General features: G+C 41.6%; 1 protein-coding gene across 23 annotated transcripts in view; it reads left to right on the top strand.

Annotated features, from left to right (window-relative positions):
• Positions 1-23,277, top strand: part of ERC2 (ELKS/RAB6-interacting/CAST family member 2) — a 1,931,514-nt gene that overhangs the window by 961,859 nt on the left and 946,378 nt on the right. For all 23 annotated transcript variants that reach the window (XM_068253678.1, XM_068253677.1, XM_068253691.1 and 20 more), the window contains one exon: positions 4,581-4,716. In XM_068253678.1, coding sequence (XP_068109779.1) covers positions 4,581-4,716 — 136 coding nt within the window. The remainder of the gene's footprint in view (positions 1-4,580; positions 4,717-23,277) is intronic.

Raw genomic sequence — 23,277 nt, 5'->3', positions numbered from 1 at the left:
TGTTCAGAGTGAAGTGCAGTGTTCGTTTTCCGCCACACATAGCGTTTTGCATTTTGGCCAAAAAGTTCCATTTTGGTCTCATCTGACCAGAGCACCTTCTTCCACATGTTTGCTGTGTCCCTCACATGGCTTGTGGCAAACTGCAAACAGGACTTCTTATGCTTTTCTGTTAACAATGGCTTTCTTCTTGCCACTCTTCCTAAAAAGACCAATTTTGTGCAGTGCATGACTAACAGTTGTCCTATGAACAGATTCCCCCACCTGAGCTGTAGATCTCTGCAGTTCGTCCAGAGTCACCATGGGCCTCTTGACTGCATTTCTGATCAGCACTCTCCTTGTTCGGCCTGTGAGTTTAGGTGGATGGCCTTGTCTTGATAGGTTTACAGTTGTGCCATACTCCTTCCATTTCTGAATGATCGCTTGAACAGTGCTCTGTGGGAAGTTCAAGGCTTTGGAAATCTTTTTGTAGCCTAAGCCTGCTTTAAATTTCTCAATAACTTGATCCCTGACCTGTCTTGTGTGTTCTTTGGACTTCATGGTGTTGTTGCTCCCAATATTCTCTTAGACAACCTCTGAGGCCCTCACAGAGCAGCTGTATTTGTACTGACATTAGATTACACACAGGTGCACTCTATTTAGTCATTAGCACTCATCAGGCAATGTCTATAGGCAACTGACTGCACTCAGATCAAAGGGGGCCAAATAATTATGCACACACCACTTTGCAGTTATTTATTTGTAAAAAAATCTTTGGAATCATGTATGATTTTTGTTCCACTTCTCATGGGTACACCACTTTGTGTTGGTCTTTCATGTGGAATTCCAATAAAATGGATTCATGTTTGTGGCAGTAATATGACAAACTGTGGAAAACTTTAAGGGGGCCGAATACTTTTGCAACCCACTGTATATTACCAATATTTTACTAGCAGAGCTCAGTAGTAGAATATTGCTAATTTTAGCAAGATTCTACCAGCGGCAAACCCCAGGACCCTTATTTTAACCCCACCCACCTAATATGCAGATAGCCAATAGCTTATGTGGCTTTCAGGTTAAATTAAGTAATTAATTATACGAATCACAGTGTTGGAAGGGATTTTTGAGTAGGGGAAGTGGCAGGAACAGCTGGCAGTAGCTATAGCACTACCTGCATATGGTCAAACTGCTTGTAACTGCTTGTAATGATGATGTTGAATGAGGAACAAAAAACAGTTAGGGGGTTCTAGATCTTCAGGGATATAGAAGGGGGCACGCTAAAGGCTAGAACTTGCATTCTGCTTATCGCAATATCTCACACTCGGGCCCATATGCAATTAACTTTTTCACCTGAGTTTTCTCCTAGGTCATATTTTTAAAATTGTCAATAAAATGTCTTTTAAGCCACCAAAAAGCAAGAAAATACTCAAAATAATTTTGATAGTACTTTTTCAGCTACTTTTTGGTACTTTTTAATGAAAAAGTGCTGGAAAATTATTTTAAATTGAAGATGAAAAATTATCTCCGAGGAGAAAAATCAGGTAGGGGTTCTAGATTTCTAGCTTTGGTGAGCAAAATCAGTTGTATATAATTGCAATATTGATAATTTGGAGTTAGCATAAGTGCATCCTTTAAAGCCCTAGTTCAGCCTCCCAATTTTATACATGCTTGGACTGCTTTTTTTTTTTTTTTTAGTAAGATTGCACTACTTCTATTTCATAATCGCACACAAAATAGTAAAATAAGGGACACAAGCCAGTTGTCCCCCTTCAGCACAGATCACCAGAGCACATCCTTTCCTCTGTTGGTAAAAGATTAGCTGTTTTTAACGGTACTGGAGCTACAGTAGAAGTTTCATAACAATAGGAATCTACTGTAGCTGCAGTTCTGGTCACAAAGAGTCTTTGTGCAAGGAGCAGAGGGAGGAACTGCATTGAGGGTGGCTCAGTGGTCCTTACAACTAAAAAGCTCTTGTGAATGGATCCTGGGTCAAATAGCTGACTGTTCTAAAAGGGAATGTATGTGCACTGGCTGCATCAGATATGAAAATTGGTTGAATAATAGCTTAGTCCCATATTAGAATGAAAATCTGGAAGGATGAACTAGGACTTTAAAGAATACTAGAGGTGTAAATGGCAGAGCCTGTCTTGACAGGCTCTTTCTAAATTAAGGAGGATGGGGTAGCGGAGTTAAATACTTACCCGTCCGGACGTCAGCCTTCCAGGCAGGTGATCTCTCTGCCCTGCCTCCTTTGCATTGGGCCCTTGCATTTTAACTGGCCACGCCCACCTGTGTGGCTGTGGCCCACCCCAGCTCGGCAGCTGCGGCCTGATTGGTGGCTGCTGAGCTGAGGCCAGGCCCGGCCATGAAGGCGGAAGTTTTCAAAGACCTTCGGCAGTCTTCAGAAACATGCCCCCACACTGCCGAGGAGGGGGGCAGAGTGTCACCTGTGCCCTAAAAACATCAGGGCAGGTATGTATTTAACCCACGCTTCCCCTCCCTTCTCCCCATCCATCTTCATTAAGGCATGGCCTTAGGAACTCTTTAAGGATGCTGTTCATTTAAAGTCATCTTTCATTGTAATTCATCACAATTTCAAAGGAGCCATGAAGGTGTAGAACACAACCTGATCTAACGGCTTCTTTATACAGGCGTAACAACTACTTCCATGATAAAGACTTCTACCAAAGGTAAACACATTTGGTCTTTTAACTTTTTATTAACAACATAAACATCTTTAAAAACTTTTTTCCTTTTATATTTGTTCTGGTTGCTGTTACCTATGAAGTCATTAAGTTTTCAATGTGTTCCCATCATTTGATGAGCCACACCCTCAATCAAAGACACCCATGAGTCTCTTATTCCAGTAGTGGCACCAGGAATGTTGGCCACAATTTGAACTGCTAAATAAACTGATTTGGACTTGGAACTGCAACTTCTCTAATGGGTAGACTTCTCTATTTAAAACCACATGTATATTTTCATTGCAAGTAAATGTATACACTTCGCTTCCACTCTTAAAAGTTTGAGAGGAATGGTCATTTTCAGCAACAACTTATACACTGAAGCTTAAAATCAGATAGGGCAAGTCATGGCATCTATTACACGTCTGAGATCTGTATACTGTGTTCTCTGCGGCATAAACTTCTAATCAGACGTCTGTGTGTAAACTTGATACAGATTATTTTACTAGTGACTTGTAGTTTGACTCAGTAACTTTCAAAGTTATATTTTTGCTGGAAAAAACAATAGATTCTTTGTCCTGTCCTCAGGCATGCTAATACACTTTTTTCATACTCTGTCATGGGCTGTTGTTTGTATTGAAACATAGTACCTTGGTGCCAGTATTCCATCACAGGCTCACAGGCACGATATATCTGGATTAACTTTTAATGCTAACATTCTCAAAACTCCCTCCACGTTACCTAATCTGTTTTTTTTCCCATTCTAGCCTACCTTAGTCCCTGACGATAACCTTAATTCTATTCTTCCCTTTACTTCTCTCCCTAACATTAACCTGAATCATTATCAAGACTCTCTCTTCAATGGCCTAAACCTGACATATTTCCTGTTTAAGTTATAAAAAATTATTGTAGCTGTGTTAGTGCATCTGTAGCATCAAAAAAAGGTTAAGTACAAAGTGTGTTACTCCTTTTGTTAGAACAAACAAAAAATCCTGTAGCGTTAGCTTCTGAATAACTACTCTATTGCACATTAGCATTTAACTTCACGATCATTCGCACCTACCGTTTGTTCCCACGGTAGGCGATTGTGGAAGCTGGATCAGGGAACAATCGGTTGCGTCTTTAATCACTGCGTATCCCCCAATCCATCTTCTGCGGTCTTGTGGTGGGTGTTTAGCTTTAAACACAATATACTGAGTGCCTCTGTGTTACTCAACCTATAGCCCTTGCCTAACACTGAACCGCCCTAGATTTTCTCACCGTTTAAACTAACAGTACATGTCTGTTGGAATAGGTAATGCTCATATTTGTGTGTTTTGCTCCAAGATGCGTTGGGGCACCATAAAAAGTTATGGTGACTGTGGTGGTAATTGAGAAACTTTAGATTGGTCAGAGGTGGGCAGCAGTCTCACCAAAATAGTTGAGTCTATGAGTGATCTCTCTTTATACAAAAACCTTGGAGCTTAGACTTGATCAATGCCCAGAAGCAGTGTATGTGGTTAGAGCTATGTTACAATCTTGGATAAATCATTTAGAAATATTTAAGGTCTGTGAGATTTGCAGTTGTATGGAGTTTCTGCTAAACAGACATAGTCATGAGTGAAATATTCTCCTAACATGCTTATTTCCACTAAGTTGGAGGGAGGATGGGCTATTAGATAAGCTATCAGTTAGTTGATAGCTACTAGGTTTTATTGCCTAATTTCTATGTCAGTGCAAAGTTTTACTGCTCATGCTAGGTAAGAGTGGTTGTTCACACCCCATGGAGTAGCTCTATGTGTAACATTTCTAACTTTCTTTTTATGTTTATGTATATAACAAAAGCAGGACATGATGTATTCCAACACATATTTGGTGACAGATAATTCCTCTGCCCGATTCACATTACATTTTTATGTTTGTTTGTTCATTGGTTCGCAGGGTCATGAAAGACCAAAACAAGAAAGTGGCTAATCTGAAGCACAACCAGCAGATGGAAAAGAAAAAGAACACGCAGCTCGGGGAAGACATTCGTAGAAGGGATGACAATATGCCAGATAACTCCCAGCATCTTCAGGTTTCATTTTTTATTATTATACTTTTTTTAGCTCTTATTCTTAAAAGGGTAACGCCACTATTGTACAGAGAATTATTAAATTTACTGTATTATATCACTACACACAACTAAATATAGTTAAATTAGTCTCCAGCTGCTAAAACATTTGAATTATTGTACAAATTTCAGGGTAAACATGCTGAAAAAATGACAATATGCCTGGGGCACCAAAATGTCCAGAAACAGCTCTGCAGTTGGTTTAGGTGTTTCAGCCACACTCAGGGCCGGTTCAAGTGACAGTTGGGCCCTACGGCAAAATTAGCCTGGGAGCCCCCCAACAGACACCCCCCGACCAAAAAGCATCCTTAGAGGCCCTTTGTTGCAGCCAAACTTCCCTCCTGGGCCCCTGAGCTGGCTGCTGACCCTCCCCCAATCACCTCCCAACCTTACAGACTCTGCAGAGACCCTGGGGAGCAACAGTTAACATGGGGAAGGGACACCTTGGGGGCCCCTACAGGCTCTGGGGCCCTGGGGCAGTTGCCTATTTTTTCCTATGGTAGCTCCGGCCCTGGCCACACTCACAGGTTCATAGTATCAAGCATACATCCACGCAATCTTATTTGTTTAATGATCGTACTGAAACATTTATTTGAATTATTGATACTGGTTTATTCGTGGAATATTCTGTAAAGAAATGTTAAATAAAATACCAAACTGAAGAGAGAGTTGGTCCCAAAGTGATCCTATGTTAAAACTCCAATTTTTGGGTATGAAATTACCATAACTATAGATTGTACAAATCTACATCTTGAACCAATGGTGTTGACATAATGACCGCCCTTCTTGTCCGTCTCTTAACTAGTGGGGTTCTGGTGGTATTTCTGCCATCACACCTTCAGTTCCTGTATTTGCGCTTTAAAGCTGGGTGCAACCGAGTGCTGGGGCAACATATATAGTATCCCCAGGTTGATCAGGGGCACACCACAGAGGGTAAGGACTGCGGGGGAGATTGAGGCATAAGGACTGAAAAAGAAGGCAGGAGATGTGCCAGGCCTTACAAACATAAAGCCAAGCTTTTAGACTGTGGTTTCAGGCTGTTTTGATCTTCATAAATAGTGTTTCTGGAATCTGCCTTCATTTGGTCAAGGACACTTAAAGAGGACTTCCATACAAAAAATAAAAATCCGTCAGCGCTGCTGTAATGAAAAGTTATATTTACCTCTGGAGTCTTGTCCCACGAAGCCGTCCCGAAGACCCCGCATCACTACACTTCCACCGCTTGGCCCCGCCCCCCTCCTCCGAGAAAAAAAGGAGGAGAGAGGGGAGGCGGAGCTAAGCGGCGGAGGTGTAGTGATGCAGGGTCTTTAGGGCGGCTTTGTGGGACAAAACTCCAGAGGTAAATCAAATTTTTCATTACAGCTGCTCTGATGGATTTTTATTTTTTGTATGGAAGTCCTCTTTATGCTGCATTATCTCAAAAGGTCAGCATTGGGAGAGTTTCGAACTGAAACATTATCAAAGGTATTGAAAGTAAAATACTGATATTTTTTCTGAAACAATGCTGGGAGGTGTGTGAAACTCTTAGAAAAAAAAGGTTCAGTTTAAAAGGAGGAAGAATGATATACTGTAGGTGAAATACCATTAATTTCTCCGTAGATTGTATTGCCACTGCACCTGAGTTCTGTTCCATGTTCCAAGTAAGACGAGCATCTTTTATTTTGAGAAACTGTATTATTACATTGCCATTTGATTTATGTTGCAGTTTTATGTAGTTGCCACCTGATTTCCCATCACAGATTACTTGAACGCTGATAGCACTAATTGTATTCCAGGCTGACATAGTAATCATCTTTTGATATACGGTATGTGACAGTCTCCTATGCTGCAGTGATACATTGTGGTATACTTATCTCTCTACTTAAATAAGCAAGACTCTTGGCTTCAGGAAGTCACATAATTGATATGTTACATTAACACCCAGAGTTCTGTTATCCTGCATTTGTTACTGTAGGAACTGTCCCACAGACAGGTGGAAGCAGCATAATATTTTCATGTGATTGCTTTACAACTGATGAGATACTGAAAGTTATAGTTATGATATGCAGCTATCCTCAGCACTATACATTGTATGTCTTGGCCTCCCCTGACAGTCTGCAGTTCATAGTCCCACTGTCTTATCTTTTCACAGTATATAAGACATTTGCAGTACTGTGACTAGGAATTGTTCAATGTACGTTAAAAGGTTCTGGGCAATTTATTGTCAATAAAAGCTGCTATAAATTCAGTAAGTAGGTAAAATAACTATCCAAATCAAATTATATCTTAGGTAGTCTGTCTATAGGAGCATATTTTATAGCACACCTGAATTGAGGAAAAAAAAATGCTAACCTCAGTAGTTGGAAGCCTGTGAATGATCCCCAGGCTTCGTAGAGCCAGTACAAGGTCCCTCCTTATCTTCTGGCAGTGCTCCCTTCCATGGAAAAGTGCATCCAGACTGGGCTTTGGTAAGGTCCATGCATGGCCAGTAGAATAAAGCTGCTCGTGCACAGCTTTTTTCCTCCGTGCACAAACACTTTGTTCTACTGGACATGTCTGGACCTAACTTGCGCATGTCCATTCTGGATTTGTTTGTCCACGGTGGGGAGCATAGTTCGAAGTTGAAGAAATACCCTGCTCTGGAATAGTGGGCTCTATGAGGATCCTGGAAGCCTCCGGACCAACCAGGGGCTCTATACTACCAAGTTAAGTATGTAATTTTTTCCCCACTTTTATGACCAATTTATATCACTAGATAGTGTAATGGCTGGATAGTGTGATTGTTAAGGATGTAATGCCTAAGGCCCTGCCTCTGACATAGGAGACCTGGGTTAGAATCTTGTCTCTTCCTGTTCAGTAAGCCTGCACCTTTTCAGTAGGAGACCTTGGGCAATATTCCCTAACACTGCTACTGCCTATAGAGTATGTCCTAGTGGCTGCAGCTCTGGTGCTTTGAGTCTGCCAGGAGAAAAGCGCAATATAAATGTTATTTGTCTTGTCTTGTCTCATATTTGCTGGACCTTAGGAAAATCCTGTTGTACACCACGGAAAAACAAAGACTGGTACACAGAGGATAGTAACTGCAATATCTATACTCACAAATACGGTAGTTACCTTAGCAATTTTTAAATGATTGTGTTGCAAAAGGTTTGACTTTAAACATTGTTATTACTGTACCTTTCCCATATGTTTTTCAGTTTTCTTTATGTTAGTTTAGTTTTGTTTTAAGATACCATGGGCATATGGCAGTTATCTCTTTTGGTGCCAGTGGACACAAATTCAGTGTTTTAAAACGACCATCACCAGGGTCTATCTTTCAAGGAAATTAGTTAAAAGGAGTACATCATATGTGGCTTCCCTGTGAGCAGCTTTCCATTTACTTGTTGGCAGCTATGTAGAAGGTTCCAGTGGCTGCTTTTTTGATTTTCTTTCGATCAGTAAATTGGATTTTGGGAATGCCGACTGCTGTTCATTGCATTGCTTTTTAATCTGTATTGATATAGTATGCAATTGAACACTAAATCTACTGCTTGAAAGTTCAGTAAGTTAAGTATGGCTGAAGTGGCATCACTAGGGGGTATGTGGGGAATGTGGACTGCACTAGGTTTTGCTATTTAGGGGGGAATGGCATCCAGGGGTCTATGGGAGGTCCACATAAGCCCCATGGCTATTAATGCTTAGTATGCAGCAAAGCATGCTGAAGAGGTAAGTAACTTGTGCCCTGCTAACGCATTCTTTCCCTCCATCTGATCAATGCATGGAGTCTAAAGTGGCTGGTTAGTGTACTGGTCAAGGGCATTGTCTCTGACACAGGAGACAAGGATTCAAATCTTGTCTCTTCCTGTTAAGTAAGCCAGCAACTATTCAGTAAGGAGACCTTGGGCAACACTCCCTAACACTGTCTACTGAGCGTGCCCTAGTGGCTGCAGCTTTAGTGCTTTGAGTCCGCCAGGAGAAGTGCAATATAAATGTTCTGTCTAAACAGTTTCCCGCTGCAGTCAAATCTCTACCCCATGACCCAACAACTTAGATGTATAGATGTCACATGCCAGTGGGTTCTGGGAGTTGAGATCTAGCTCTGGTGGTGAGCTATGGCGACAGTGACATGATGCCAGTGGAGAGACACAGGAAGCAACTGTACTCTGCATGGGGTTTTGGAATTTCAGAGACTGCTTAATACTGAAATCTGGGACTGCAAAGGCTACCTAATTCTGCTTTTTGGGGCAGGAGGTGGGTTGGGGTAAGGATCCGCTAAGGCTACCTATGTATAACTATCTGGTGGCTGCCTAGTATAACTATTTGGTAGGGCACAGAGGCCACCGAATACTAATATCTGGAGACATAAAAGCTACATAATAATGATATCTGAGGGGCACACGGATTACTAGATAGATGGAGTAGACCCATCTATTGGTGTGTGTGTGTGTGTGTGTGTGGGGGGGGGGGGGGGGGGATCTATTGATAATCTGTGTTCAGTGTGTGGGGAAATTCTATCAGGTAGATTCCTCTCTGATTAGATTATGATCTTAAAGGGATCTATCTGTTAGCCATATCGGCCTGTATATGGTCAGATTTAAGCAGTAGAGCAAATGAAGGTGAAATAAGGTGAATAAGTGAAATTTTCACTTTACTCAACACTGTACTCTGTTGCTCCACCAGTCCTTCAAAAATATGCTTATAATTGACCTTCTCATTCATGGTTCAGCAATGTTCATTATCTTATGACAGCCAGACACAGATCAGCTTTCAATAGGTCAACCAAACTTATTTCTCATTTGTTACTGTCAGTTTTCATTTTGCATTCAAAATCCATAATATTGCATCTGCCGTGATTGTCTCTTTTTTAACTACCACAACTTCAGCCTGTATTTGGAGTTCGTCAGGACAGAAATAGCAATTTGCTATGTGCTATAACATGAATGAAGACGCACACACGCAATGCATTTATCTCTTCTCCATTAGTGTCTGAAAATCATTTTAAGAGCTTAGCTCTTATAGAAACAACTGTTTGGTTAGTTAATGGACATTGTACGATACACTCTTTGACTTTTTTTTTACACCGGGGAATAAATAGCATTTTGGTCTGTATTTGATTTATCTGCCAAAGCTTTCTTTTCCTAACATGCTCATTAATAATAATTCTGATCATGAGTTATGACCCTTTTTCTTGTTTTACACGCTACAAGATCTTACATTCTCTTTTTCTGAGACATTATTTGCCTAATGGAAAAATGTTGAACATGTTTGATCAGTGAGTTTACATTGGGTTTGTGACCGAAATAAATATTTTTATGGTGTTTGACAAGCTTGGGCACTCTACTGTACAACCAGCGGCCTCTTTCCATGTGATCACCTTTACTCTTGCATACCTGTGATATGTATATTTGTGTAGCAAATGTACAAATTAGTATGGCCTGTGCCATGTAATTTTTTCCTTAGCTAGGGCCAATAAGTATGATATCCTTCTGCCAATGGAGCTTGTGTGTTGACCTAAAGTGATGAACTGATGAGTTTAAATTTAACTTCATAAGAAGGGGTACAAGGTGAAAGAGTTATTTTTGACTCCTGGTCATTTCAATACAAAGTTTGTGGGGGATTAATTAACATGACTCTAAGATTGTAAATAAATATTGTGAGTTTTGTAGGCTTGGAGGGCAAAGCAAATATGATTGTGGGATGATTGTTCTTTAAGAGGCGGTAGTAACTACGCCTACATATCTGGTAGTAGGCCCTGTGAGTTTCTGGCACAGCTTGTGCCATCATAGCACGTAATAGAAATTACAACTATAGCAGCACTGAGACAGTAATTTGGGCACTGTAAAAAAGATGCCTGAATTACTATAAAAACAGCAGGTGAAAGGACCAGAGACTGCTGGTTTAAAAAAACAGCGCTTACCAACGTCACACTGAACTGACCCACCGCTACCCCTACTGTTCACGCCGATGTCCCATCGCTATAGCCACCTTGCACTGCAGTCTCTGGGTCGGCAGAGCTCCCTGAGACGGTCCGGAGCCGTTTTTATTGGCTCCTGACCCTGTCATCAATGTGAGTCAATGTGAGAGAGAGAGCCGGCGCTGGAAGCCACGGCAGGTGAGTTCCTTACATATGCATTCACTAACATAATTTGTTGCCTGATTTTAGTATTAGCTATTTGTAGTGCAGCATCTTACTTCAGCCTACACACACAGAGCCCCTACTGGCATGTGTGCAGAAAGAAGTGATAGTTACAGAACAGTGCCTGTGAGGAGGGAGGGAGGGAGAATAAAATGACAGCCCAGTTTGACAGAGGTTACTTATGGCATGAAAGTTGTCAGATTCTGAAAAATGGTTTCTCTGGACGTTTTTTTTTAAACAGAGTAAATTGAACATTTTATGCTGTTCCAGTTTCATGGCTGACTACAGGGGTATCATAAAACAAATTGTCACTATAGTAGTCATTTAGCATAAGGCTACCTTACCTGTGTGCCTCTTAGCAAATGCAAAGGCTGGATTCACACTATGCCAGAGTGACTCATTTCATTTTTTATGAGGTCCAATGGCTAATTATTCTGAGCTGATCTATACTGGATGCAAATTTGTGCAGGTTTGAGCCATTCAAATCCAGTAGCATCTGCATCTTATTGATCAATTTTAATATCATAATAGTTAGCTTGTCATTGACTGTTCCAGTACTGTTGGCAGTGTACATTGGTGGAACAACTGCCATCCCAGAGTGAGCTGTGTCACAATCCATTTTCTGGGAAAATGCATGCAGTTGGATTTTTTCACAGTGGATTGTAAGGAACAACAACACCACTGACATGTACTGTATATAAGGGCCATTTTGCGTTTTTCCAGTGCTAAAAGGGATACAAGATTTTACAGGTGTTTGCTGGGAAATTGCAGAAAAAGCACAATACATGTTTTGAGCTGTGTTTTTTTCAGCATCCTTATGCCTTTTACAGAAGTGCAAATCATCAAAAAAGCAGCATGCTCTACATTTGCATTTGAAGAAAATACCAAATGCAGCAGTGTGATAAGGTCTCCATGATTTACACCATACAGACAGTGACCTTGCATTTGAAAAAATGCATGCATTTTAACAAACTCATTGAAACACAGTTGGTGTTAAAAGGGTCTTACCCTACTGGAAGCTGTTCCATCATGTGTTACATGGTTGTCCCTTCTTTCGTCGCTATGGCAACAGTATAGTTTGCTCAGCTATTGTGTCTGTATGTAAAACAAAAGTAATCTCCGCGCAAAGATTATAAAAGTTCCATGAGCTGCCCAGAAGTAAAAGTCCTCAGAATGACTTCATAAAGATATAACCAGATAAACTTCAGTGCTGCATAGGCTCTTATATTAGAACTCCATCACCAACACCCTTCAAAGTGCATGCTTACCAGCTTCCACAGAGACCCAGATTGTAAGGTCCAAGCGTATAATGAATATCCATAATGATCAGTCACTCTCCTCGTCCTCCTCAGACTTAAGATACAGCTGTTGTCATTCCTCAGATGGTACTCCCAGCATATATAAATATAATACCAGAGAAAGACAAAAAACTAAGTGCTCTCCGTGTTTTTTTTTAAAAACAAGCACTTTTATTCATGAGCATAAAAACTTGTAACAGATACTTACATAAGGGCCCTTGTTACAGGGACCCTCAGTAGAAACAGCATATCTTAAAATGTCAATAGGGTGCCACTCTCCCATCTGCCATCCGTCCTGCCCGACCTAGGTTTCTTTAATGCGATCTCAGGGGCTTCGTCTGCAGAAACTACAATACCCTGCAGGGAGATGTAGCATACAACCTGGCAGACAGCAAACACCAAACACAGCAATGAGCAATGCAACACAGTATACTGAATAGTCACCTGAGGCCTATAGGCTGAGACAATACAGATGATGTCAAGAAAGCAGGTAGTGACTGAAGTATAATCGCTAGACAGATGCGTGGTCAATCAAGCAAGAGTCAGTCCAGGCAGCGTTCATGCAAATCCTTTAAAATCCAATAGAGAAGCGTGGTCAGGTTTAAGCCGGGTCGGTAACAGATAATCCAATAGAGAAGCAGGGTCAGGTTCAATCTAGGCCGGTAACGGTAAGGCAATCTGGAAGAAGCTTAGTCAAGAAACAGACACAAGCCGGCAACAAGACAAGCATTTGGTGTGAGCGCAATCTCAGCAAAAAGCTATCACGGGCGATGACAGAGGGCGCTCACCTTTCATTTATACAAGGAATAACTAATCAGAAAATAAAGGAATCCAAAGTAACCAATCAACAGAGAGCGTGCCAGCAGAGAGGCTGACACACAATGCACACATGTGCTTAATGTTAACAGCGGCGGTGCGCGTACTGAGAGCGCATCCGACGCTTATCCAATGGGAGCTGAGCGCCATGCGCTCCAGTAACATCAGAGACAGGCCAAGACCTAGAGGCTTGCACCTCAGAGTGGGTCTCAGCGTTCCGCCACCATGAGCAGCCACCGGATCTTACAAATATCTTTTGAATGGCAAAAACTGTTAAAACCATATAATTTATAGAGATGTGGTTTTTATTCAGACACCAATCCATTAATGCTTCATGAGGTTCTTCTGAGAGTTTCATAGAAGGGAGAGGGGCACAGATGTAGTTGTTCATCGAAATGAGAATGTCTGGCCTGAGCAGACCTCTCTAGGACCTACCTTAGTTCAAAAGAAATGTAGTAAATCCAATCTGCTAATCCAGTTTTCATATGTTCATATGTTTGCGCCTGATAACAAAATGAAAATTCAACCACTGCATGGACTTAAAACCATAATGACAATATTAGAATCACAATCAAACTTAGATTTACTCACCAAGTACAGGGAAACATGCAAGAAATTGTTTGTGCGCTGGGCAGGGGGGGCAGGGCACTAAATTGGGGGCTAGGGTAGCTTGGTTGAAAGAGTCATTCCTGTGTCTCGAATTCCTGGTGGTGATGGTCTTGAAGTGGTAGTAGATAGTAGGCTGAGATAGCGATTGCCAGGGTGGAAGGTATCATTTGTGATCGTGATGGCCTGGTGGCCCTGGATCACAATCTGGAGGAGTGGAGGTCAAGAGGTAATCTTCTCTGCAGTCGTAAAGAGAATCTGTACTGTCCGATTTGTACAATAAAAACCATAGCAATCAAGTCACTGTGATCTCCTGGATCCCTCTTTGCCATTTCCGCTGCTTCCCGTCGCGATCCTGGCTTTTTAATCGCCAGTGTTTACAAACAAAAAACATGGCCGCTAACCAGGAAGTCATGTTTGTGTATATACAGTATATATATAATATATATATATATATATATATATATATATATATGTATATATATATATATATATATATATATATATATATCATGTTACAGTATCCTACCAGTTTTTATTACATAGTGAGTTATCAGCACTTCAGTCAGGTATTCTCACAGTTTGTCAGCATGGGCAGTTCCCTCACCCCTCAGACAAGCTGAAATTGAGAACAGAGACCCTGTCTGTGACTAATAAACAAAGCACACAAACAAAGCACACTGCAGGGGGCGTGGAGGGGACATGCATAACTTCTCCCTATCACAGCAGAGGCAGCGCATTCCTCTCTGGGTCGACAAAGCTTGACAAAGAAAAAAAGATTAGATATATTACAGAGACAGAGCAAATAGAGAAGGCTGCAGTAATCCAGACCACATTAGAACAGGTATAGGAACTTATAGGATAGAAGAAATAAGGCTGAACATTTTGTTACAGAGTCTCTTGAATTACTTACTGTAGCGTGTGCTTGTTGCTTACAGAGGTGTCTATGTACCCTACGATGATAGAGGAGCATAAAATCTACTCAAATGGTGGCAGAGTAGAATCGGGCCAGAAGAGAGCGAGGTATTTCATACTTTTTTACAATTGGCGCAGGAAGAACAGCCATTGCTGAGCTATTTTCTTTGTTTTGGAGATGTTCTCTTCCCACCTTAGGTCGCTTAAGATGGTGGTACCCAGGAGGCAAGCACTGGGGACTCTGGAGACCTCAGAGCCCTTGATAAAAATCAGGGGGAGTTTCAGTGTTTTTTCCTGAAGTTGATGGTCAGTTTTTGATGAATTGAGGAGAAGATTATTGTCCTTCTCAATCTTCTGTCGGTAGGCTTGTTCTCTGTGTCCCCAAGGCCTACAGTTAGGTCCATAAATATTTGGACAGAGACAACTGTTTTTATAATTTTGGTTCTGTACATCACCAAAATGAATTTTAAATGAAACAACTCAAATGCAGTTGAAACACAGACTTTCAGCTTTAATTCGGCAGTCTAAACCAAATGATTACATAAAATTGTGAGGCAACTAAAGCATTTCTTTAACACAATCACTTCATTTCAGGGGCTCAAAAGTAATTGGACAATTTACTCAAAGGCTATTTCATGGGCAAGTGTCGTTAAGTCCATCGTTATGTCATTATCAATTAAGCAGATAAAAGGCATCAGATGATTTGAGGTGTGGTGCTTGCATGTGGGAGATTTTGCTTTGAACAGACGGCATGTGGTCAAAGGAGCTCTTTATGCAGGTGAAAGAAACCATGTTCAAGCTACGAAAACAGTAAAAAAACTATCCAAGAAATTGCTACAATAATCTCAAGTAGCAAAATCTGCAATTTGGTACATCCCGAGAATGAAAGCAAGCACTGGTGAACTCACCAACGCAAAAAGACCTGGATGTCCATGGAAAACAACAGTTGTAGTTGATCGCAGAATCAATTCCATGGTGATGAGAACCCCTTCACAACAGCCAACCAACTGAACAATACCGTCCAGGGAATAAGCTTATCTATATCCAAGTTTACCATAAAGAGAAGACTGCATGAAAGTAAATACAGAGGGTGCACTGCAAACCACTTATATGCCCCGCAGGGCTTTTTCCCAGTGCGAGAAGGTGTTGCTTAGGGTGCACAGGGTGTTCTTGCGGTCTGCGTCAGGAGGGATATGGACTCCTGCAAGAGTAAAAGGGTCTGCAGTTGATGAGGAGGAGTTCTATATCAGGGTCGTAGAATTTGGTAAAAATGGTTGTGTTAGGGCACCACATGGAGTTGATATAGAAACTGTGTGCTAATATTTAAAAAGAGAAAACAGCTTTTCACCTCTCCTCTTCCTGGATGAGATAGTGTCATTTGGAGGGGTTGGTTTACAGATGGGGGCCCTACATAATGGATGGCATCTAGCAGTACATGCTATGGGGCAGGGGACATAGCAGGGTTTTAGGGGATAGCAGGGTGTGTAGGGCAAGCACTTCACAGGGGTACAGCAGTGGAAGCATATAGGAGAACAATACACAGTTGTACAGCGGTGGAAACAGTTTATACTGTCAATATAATGCAGTCTATACAAAGCACACAGATAATGAGCTCTAGATTATAGCACTTGGTACCATTCTGGGCGGCAAGAGTGCACTTCGAGGGAGGTGGGGACTAAGTAACAACAGTTAGTGCAACAATTCATTTAAACAAACTTTGATCAATGGGAATGAAATTCAGAATTTAGCATCAACAGTGCAAAAAAGTACATTGAGACAGCAGATGCAGATCATAAAGTGCAGAAATGTAAACCAAAAAGTAAATGCAGATCATACAGTGCAGGAATACAGATCATAAATGTGCAGAAATACAGTCCATATAGAGCACTGGGGACTGATTTCAGGGGAATAACTTTTTGCAGTTTATCATATTTATACGTTTATGTTCAGATTACACAGAATGTTCTCTGTTTTGGAAAGATGCTGTGTCTAAACTCTTAAAGAGGAACGCCAGTGAAAATAATTTAATAAAAAAAGTGCTTCATTTTTACAATAATTATGTATAAATGATTTAGTCAGTGTTTGCTCATTGTAAAATCTTTCCTCTCCCAGATTCACATTCTGACATGTATTACATGGTGACATTGTTACTGTGGGCAAGTTATGTAGCTGTTTCTAGCTGCTCTGGCTGACAGACAGCTTTAAACAGCCATTTCCTGTCTGTGAACATTGTTACATTGTGGCAGTTTGCCCAGAGTACCGCAGTATTCAGAGCCTCTTGTGGGAGGGGTTTCAGCACAAAATTAGTCACACAGCGCCCCCTGATGGTCTGTTTGTGAAAATCATTCTATTTCTCATGTAAAAGGGGGTATCAGCCACTGATTGGGATAAAGTTCAATTCTTGGTTGGAGTTTCTCGTTAACAACAAGGAAATGTAGTGCTGTCTGGCCTAGCAGAAGACAAGCTAATCTTGTCCTAGGGGAGAACACTGCGGTGGCCTTGTAATGCTGGCTGAACCTAATCCATCCTGTTTAGAGTTACAGCCTAACTATCTGAGCAAGGCCCAGCTGACACTGACATCCAACCACCAGTAACCTGGTTTTGATTGGAACCAGTGATTAAGGGATAAATCGCTCAGGACCTTGGAGCTGCATGGTTTAGTAATTGTTTAGATTTTCATGAAAATGACTGGCAGATTTAGGACACAGTTCTATATAACACCTCTTAATAGTTTCTCATTGAGGAAAAAAATATATATTGTGTGGGATAGTCAAACCACCCTGAGTTGTGGTTGAAGGTAAACCACACACAGTGAAACTGGCTGTTTTATGAATAATATATTACATTAGTGACAAGACATTGGCCCATTGTTTTGGCACATTAAAATATGTAATTTTAGAATTCCTGTATGTATTCTACTGCAAAAGCAGGCTTGTAATTGTTCATGGTTCATCCACTCAGATCAAAGATTGTCGAACATATACTGTTTTGCGTTTAGTGTTACTGACCACACAGAACTGTTTAGCAGAAAAATCTATACAACACATTTATTTTAAGAAACAGATGTGTATGTTACCTTTTCTTCCTGAAAAAGCAGATGAGAAATGGTGCTTAAAAATAGTTAAACAACAGTTTGTTGCCTGATTTGTTTGTTTGTCACTAAACAGCAAAAGTTCTCATTCATTAATCAGGGCTGGCCTTATGGGTTAATGGTGCCCTGCGCAGAGTTTTATGTATTCCACCAGATCAATCTTAACGCTGTTCGCCAATCCTAGATGATAACTGTCGGTCCATCACCTATCAGCTGCTCCTGTTGAACTGACAGGAGTTTGCAGGTCACTGGAGGCAGTGGTGGTATGGGGCTTGAGACAGGCATGTGTATTCCAGTAGATGGCAACTCCTGGTAGACTTCACATGAAGCAACTGCTAACTAAATAACTTTACTGTGCATCAACCACTGACATACTTGTGGTTAGAAACACTGGCTAATGCTCCATTCCTGCTTGCTGCAAAAATGTACCCATTCGGTGCATTTCTGTGCAACTCCGAGCTATGCAGGAAGCAGGTTCTATTGTTAAAAGTAGGATCTGCCTCCACTTGTCAAAAAAGGACCACCCTAGTAACTCTGCCGTAAGGAATTCCGGTACCTGCTTTTTTCCATTCTTTCCCTTAAGTGGCAGTGGCTACTTTCAAACAGGCAGCATACAATGGGGTTGATTCACAAAGCCATGCTAACTCATAACACGGACGCGCTATGCTTCGCATAAAACTTTACATGCGCTATAACAAACGCTTGCGGGCAAAGCATAGCGTGGCCATGCTATGAGTTAGCACGGATTTTTGAATCAACCCCAATGTGTTTACATACTGATTTCTTGCGTCCTCTGACCTCTTGATTGTGCTATACTAAAGACATTGAAGATCACTTGTGTTCTGTATATATATTATAATGGAGAGACCATCTACTGTGTATAGTGCATAAGTACTATAAGTGGTGCTGTAAAAATACAAATTGTGAACCAACTACTGTGATCTGCTAAGTCTCCAGTACCTACAAGCTTTAGCGAATGGAAGCAGGTATCAACTGTCTTTCTGAGATGAGGAGGGCCCATATTGACTCATAAGAAAACCTTAAGACATTCTGATAGATTATAATTGTGAACTGCTCCCATAAAATATAGTATAATGAGCCAGTATGTAAATCAGCTGCCAATAGCTATAGAAAGTTTTTTTATATTATTTATTTATTTTTTATGGAAATATCTTTTAAATTGGCCAAGAATATATATGACAATGAGGGGCACTGCCAGCATACAAGCAAGGCACACCCCTGCTTCGGCCCTCGCTTTCCTTTGGCGGCCTACCTTTTGCTCTGCCCGGCCTTACATGCCGTGTTCCATTGGCGACTCCTCTCACCGCACTCTCCTCCTTTCTCTTGTGCTGGGCCCGGCTTTGCGCCCTGACGCCATGGTTATCCAGCGGCGCCTCTCATGCTGTCAGAGGTGCGAGCCGGAAGTAACCATGATGGTAGGAGTGAAGCCAGGCCTGGGGACAGGAGAGCGACCGAGGAGAGCATGGTGATGGTGAAAGGAGTCACCGATGAAACGGGGTCATGTAAGTTTCTAGGAGCGGCCTATACCTGACTGACCTACACTGGGGCACCACCCAAACCTGGCTACCTAAACTTGGGCACCACCCAAACTTAGCTACCTATACTGTGGCACCACCCATACCTGGCTACCTATACTTGGGCACCACCCATGCTTGGTTACCTATAATGGGGTGCCACCTATACTTGGCTATCTATACTGGGACACACATAACTAGATACCTATTCTGAGGCACCCATACCTGGCTACCTATACTGTGGCACCACTCATGCTTGGCTACCTACACTGGGGTATCACCCATACCTGGCTACCAATACTATGGCACCACCTATACTTGGCTACCTATACTTGGGTACCAGGATACCTATACTGAGGTTTCTTATACTCTGAACCTTACAATCTTGGGAGCTTATTTAATGGGGATCTCTCACTTAAAAGTTTGTCCTCCAGTTAAAAGTGAGGCAGCAATACAATTCAAAGACATTGGTGCTTTATTTAGTGTTGGTTCAATAATGTGGGACATCCTCAGGGTAGGGATTGGAATATAAAAAAGTTTCATAGTACCTGTTAATACATAGACTATAAACAGTGCAAATCCCAACTGTTCACTTTAACACCAACAGTGGCTTTTGTTTTAGCTGCTCAATGCAAGACCATTTGCATCGATATACCTAATAGCCTTAGATAATTCTGTACCATTGCAATTCCACAAAAAAACTATTTGATGTTGAGCTGCCATCAGTCCTGGAGTTTTACGGGAAATAAGCACAGCAGTAACAGGAGTCTTTGCCTCAAACTTAGAAGTCTGATTTATTCATGTCCCAGCCGGTTTATTAATCTTTTGTGTTTAGCCTGAGTGAGCAGAAGTGTGCTACAAGGCCACTTAGGAACTGCCTGATTTCTGACACCCGGCTGTCAACAGCATGTATCAGGAGACCGACCCAGCTAATCAATCTTTTCACAGAGGACACAGATTCATTCTTTACTACAACATTTTAAGAAGATTTGACTCCAGGGGCCATATGCAATTAAGTTTTCTCCATAGTTTTCTACTAGGTGGTATTTTTAAACTTGTCACTAAAACGCCTTTTAAGCTACCAAAAAGCAAGAACATTCTCAAAATAATTTTGATCGTAAGTTTTCACCAACTTTTCAGTTTAAAAGTATTGGAAAGTTATTTTAAATAGAAGATCATTTTTTATCTCCTAGGAGAAAACTCAGGAGAAAAAGGGAGTTGCATATGGGCCCAGGAGAGAAAGCCTATTAACAGCACCCAGATAGTGTTTCTAGAGATAAGTAGAGTTGTTGAATCTTATGCTCAATTACCTCTAACATCAGACTGTGCTTGGCTTCATCAGGCACTGGTGAATACAGTGTGTGTGTGTGTGTGTGTGTGTGTGTGTGTGTGTGTGTGTGTGTGTGTGCGACCGCGCACGCTTTACAGAATGATGGATTGTCACTTCTTTTGCTCCATAAATGGTCACAGGCTTTTGTAACAAATAGAACATTACATGCCTCACAAGTTACAGGGACTGGAAATAATTGCATTCTTCTGTAGCCCAAATAAATCACTATCATTAGCTCTTCCGCTATTAAAGGTTTGAATTGCTCTCCTCACAAAAGCTGTTCATAACAGTTAAACAGGAACTATTTTTTTGTAAACCAATAATGTTTTTATAACACACACACGCACACACACACACACACACACACACACACACACACACACACACACACACACACACACACACACACACACACACACACACACATATATATATATATATATATATATAGCATCCATTCAATGTTTTTACACATTTATAGATGTTAAGCACACCAATCTAATTTCCCAATCAAACTGTTTTCCCTTTTTTAATATTGGAACAGGACGAAAAACAGAAAAAACACAGGGACACCGGGAGCCCGATATCGTGTAATACCGTCTCGGTATGTGGATGAAGTAATTATAATGAATATACTCACAAAAGTGGGTTGCTTATGACGGCAACCACTATCAGTGCATGTGGAGAAGTACCGTCTCCACTCGGCCTTTTAGGTCGCTGCTCCTGAGAAAAAATTATGTCCTATAAGACAGTAGGAACATCCGCCCTAACCAGTAGGGTATGAAATCATGGGAAATCGGCAGAGTAGGAGGCACCCTTAGGTATAGCACAGTTATAGATAAGTATTTCAAATTTATAGGGTAAGAATAAAAAGAATGGCGCCCAGCTATCCGCACGAGCTTTTAAAGCACGATTATTTGACCTGAAGAAGCGACTTTTGGTCGTGAAACGCGTTGTCCAAGTGCTTAGTCCAAAATCTCCAATAAATTGTTTTTACAGTTTACCGATCTGAGAGTCTTCATCTGAGGTAGGAACTTTTATTCTTACCCTATAAATTTGAAATACTTATCTATAACTGTGCTATACCTAAGGGCGCCTCCTACTCTGCCGATTTCCCGTTAATATTGGAACAGTTTGTTGTACACCAGCCTTGTGGATCTGAGCCTATTCAAAACGAGTTTGAGAAAGAAAAGTAAAATGGACTAAATCCCTTAAGCGATCGTTTGGAGCCTGATGCTGTTCAGACAAGTTATTAGCCTCCAGGCTAGTGAAGCCTTCTGTTGCTATGGAGGGGGGAGAAGGGACGACGCACAACAGAGCAGCATGGAGCAGAAGGGTTAAGAAGGGAGAACAATAAATCTAGCCAGAGATCAGACCACTTGAGAGAGGTGGAGATGTACAAACCTGACTCCACTTGGGGTACCAGGTGAACCTGGCACTGGTCACTCTCTTAAGAAAAAAGCACCGACACTCTGATGAGGCGAATCAGAAGTGGAGGTACTCCCCTCAAACGAGGGGAGTAAGGCACAAGTACAGGAGAAGAGGCGCCCAAGACAATAAAATATATTAAAAACAAAATAGAAAAAAAGTAGGTCGCTTACCTCAGTGATGACAAATTCATAAGATATTTATTGTTTATTACTATAGAACACAGGCAACGTGTTTCGTGGGAACTTGCCCACTTCCTCAGACCAAATAAAGTGCCATTAAATGATGGTAGCTGGGTTTGGGGCACCTCAAATCTGGCTACTGGCATTTAGTGGCACTTTATTTGAGGAGGAAGTGGGCGAGTTCCCATGAAACGCTTTGCCTGTGCTCTATATTAATACATAATTCATATCTTATGAATTTGGCGTCATTGAGGTAAGCCATCTCATTTTTTTCTATTTTTAGTAGTCTTTAATATATTTTATTGTCTTGGGGGCCTTTTCTCCTGTACTTCAGATGAGATGTGGTTTGGGTTGTGAATTGGGAATCACTGTACACACTAGATTCTGGGCAGAGGCGGATTCAAATGGCCAACCTGGCCGAGAACCATCTAAGGTGTGCACAAGGCTTTAAGCATACGAGTATTGTGATTGCTTGATTCTTGATCCTGTTTTGTAACCTAGCATGGCCTTGACCATGTTTGTTTCTAAATCTCTTTGTAAGGCCTGACAGGTTATGTCCCCAATCAGTCTCTATGCCCCAATCTATTGCCACAGCTCTGAGCCTGGTCCACGATCTTCACCTCTAGACAAGCCCCCGCATGAACAGCAGTGTTCTCCCCAGAGCCTATCAGGTGGGCGGAGCGCCCACCTGATCTACGTTCCCGCCCGGCTGATGTCATTAGCCTCTGTGATTAGCTTCTGTCTACATGAGAAACTATTTCCTCTCCACGTTGTAGTTGGCAGCCTCTGAAATGCACGCAGAGACACCATCTCCGCCCTGCTCCTCAACTCCTTCCAATCAGCGGCGTGCAGGGGCGGGAAAGCTCACAGCAGAGAGAAGATGAGCTAGACCGCGGGAACTTTGCTGGAGCCGTGCAGAGAGTGAGAATAGAATGTGCGGCTGTACTGCAGTGCTTTCCCTTTGGTGAGTTACCCGATCTACCCCCACTACAGTGGACAGACAGAAGCTCTAGTCCTTCTACCTGTCAGAGCAGCATGCACAAAGCCCCTTCCCCAGATCCTTCCATGCTCAAGAATGTCCTGAAACAACAAACAAATATGGCTCATCAACACATTCCTCCTTGTGTAATGAGAGAGATGAGTGGTTTACAGCCTACATGAACCTGGTACAGCATTCACTATGCCTCCTGTGTCCCTTAATTTCCTCACAAACTCGCTCATGTCCTGTGT

The sequence above is a fragment of the Hyperolius riggenbachi genome, chromosome 9 (assembly GCF_040937935.1).
Source record: "Hyperolius riggenbachi isolate aHypRig1 chromosome 9, aHypRig1.pri, whole genome shotgun sequence".
Classification (NCBI taxonomy): Eukaryota; Metazoa; Chordata; class Amphibia; order Anura; family Hyperoliidae; genus Hyperolius; species Hyperolius riggenbachi.
This window is presented reverse-complemented; position numbering and strand designations above follow the sequence as displayed.